At 43.0% G+C, this 2,094-nt stretch overlaps 2 protein-coding genes across 3 annotated transcripts in view; one reads left to right on the top strand and one right to left on the bottom strand.

Annotated features, from left to right (window-relative positions):
- LOC118404667 (adenosine deaminase-like) overlaps positions 1-2,094 on the bottom strand; it is a 79,817-nt gene that overhangs the window by 31,633 nt on the left and 46,090 nt on the right. The gene's annotated exons all lie outside the window — the stretch shown is intronic.
- LOC118404668 overlaps positions 172-2,094 on the top strand; it is a 17,335-nt gene continuing 15,412 nt past the window's right edge. The window contains exon 1 of the mRNA XM_035803909.1: positions 172-512. Coding sequence (XP_035659802.1) covers positions 216-512 — 297 coding nt within the window. The 5' untranslated portion in view covers positions 172-215. The remainder of the gene's footprint in view (positions 513-2,094) is intronic.

Below are 2,094 nucleotides of genomic sequence, written 5' to 3'. Positions count from 1 at the left end.
AAAATCGGAGATGTCATTCATTCTCTCAGGATCGTGAGATTCGGTCAACCAAAAATGCTAACATGTTATGTCATCAAACGTATTCGAACTACCATTGTCCGGTTTGGCCTAAATACCAATGGTATACCAACTGTCTCCCGCTTTGCAACCTTGTGACCGGGTAGCACTATAACCCGGAAGTGGTAACTGTGTTGATCAACCTATATCATGACAAAATGGCCCGCTTACTGACGGTCCGCTGTAGCAGTAACTTTCTCAAAGGAGGACAAGACACAAGCAGGGCGTCTCGTTTGAGCGACTTCGTGCCTGTACAGAATACACCAACTCTACCCGGCAGGAGCTATTCTGTGTTTCACGCGGACACAGGAGAATCAGTACCTGACCCGATCAAATACCTAAAAGAACATGGCGCCAAGTTCATAGTGTACAGTCTGGACTTTGACCAGCGAGTACTCGGGCTTGTTAAAGTGCAGGAAGGTATTGATATCAGGAAGGCACCATTTTTGTATCAGGTATGAGGAACAACATAGTCATATACTTTCTTTTGACATGATTGATATCGTAAGAAAAGTGACACGCAGTACGACATGGCAAAGGATATCCAATTCATATTCAGCATACACTAGGCTTAAGTACCCCACTGACGGTAAGACAGACCCAGTGAGTTATTCAATGAAATGCAAAGAATGCTATTATGACTTCATTTGCATAATGAGAAAATCTGTGATTCCAGTACAGTCAAACCTGCCCAAGACGACCACCCGGGGGACCGGAAAAAAAGCGGTCGATTTGGACAGGTGGTCGCTGAGAAGAGTATCGACGCAAAACATGCCCGATGCAAAGTATAAATGGTTTTCACTGTGTGTAATGGCAAATAGCAAGCACACTGCACGCACGCAAAGAAGCGAGGTTTTTCAGTAATGTCAAATACGACATGCACACTGTAAATTGTAAATTTAAGGTCTCATTGCTGAGTTTCTTCTTTCCATAGACTTCTATGTTATAATTCGTGGTTTAAATGGGCGCGTTCATAATGAAGCTGCGTGAAATTTCAGCAGATTTTTCATTCTATGTCGAGCACATTTACCCTATATCGTGGGAAAAAATTGCCAATGTAAACTATACGTAGGAACTTTTTTTATAGCAATTACAAACTACGATTAGTCAATCCCCACAAAAGGCACTTTTTCGCTGCTATTGTACAACCGCACCACTCAGAACCCACGACTGTGTACCTCCGACCTAGCGCGCGGCTGCAAAACTTTACCTGCTAATTTCTTCAGTTACAAATAAGCTTTCACCAATCTAACTTTTGAGATCAGTTCCGCTGGCTAAAAGGGAATTTCTCACCGCTAAAAACATGCGTCCGTGCAGCCGTTCATTTTTGACTCGCGGAGTAATACATCAATGAGACCTTAACCCCATGCTTTTATCGAGCTTTTATACGATACAGTGTTTTAAAGGTCAATATTAGTAACACTAAGGGACCGTACGGCATTTATCGAGGGGGGAGGGCCGGTCGCCAGAGTTTCGAGTAAAAAATTTTCCCATGGCCCTCCCCCCAGCTAAATTTTTTTTTGCTTGGCCCTCCCCCCGGAATTTTTTTTTTTTGCTTGGCCCTCCCCCAGACGTCAAAAATATAAATTGTTGGGAATATGACGTTTACACATTCAAAAACAGTCTGAAGAAAGTGTTTTTATATAGACGTCATCTCTCGCGGGACTGCGCAGCGCTGGGACACACATGGTTTTTGTAGCGCACGGGAGAAGTATCAAATATCTCACCTCCACATGGGTCTAATTTATAAACAGCAGTTGGGGAATTCTGACCCGGTTTTGTGCCCCGATGTGCAAAGCAGTGATTTGCTGCGATACAGAAGCAGCAAGTAACTTGTCAATCTTTATGTCACCTCTACTAGAATGAGAGTGGGCATTTATCTATGCATAAAATTAGCGTAACCATTGCATAAAAAGATTTGAAACTCACATATGGTGACTTGCGCGATCTTCAACTTGCTTGTGAGGGTTCCGAGTTGATTGTAGTTTGCTACGTACAAAAGAGCATAGCGTAGTTTCGTATGAAAACATCTGATTG

This window comes from Branchiostoma floridae, chromosome 17 (genome assembly GCF_000003815.2).
Source record: "Branchiostoma floridae strain S238N-H82 chromosome 17, Bfl_VNyyK, whole genome shotgun sequence".
In the NCBI taxonomy this organism is placed as follows: Eukaryota; Metazoa; Chordata; class Leptocardii; order Amphioxiformes; family Branchiostomatidae; genus Branchiostoma; species Branchiostoma floridae.
Note: the sequence above shows the minus strand (reverse complement) of the source record. Positions and strands in the feature narration are given on the sequence as shown.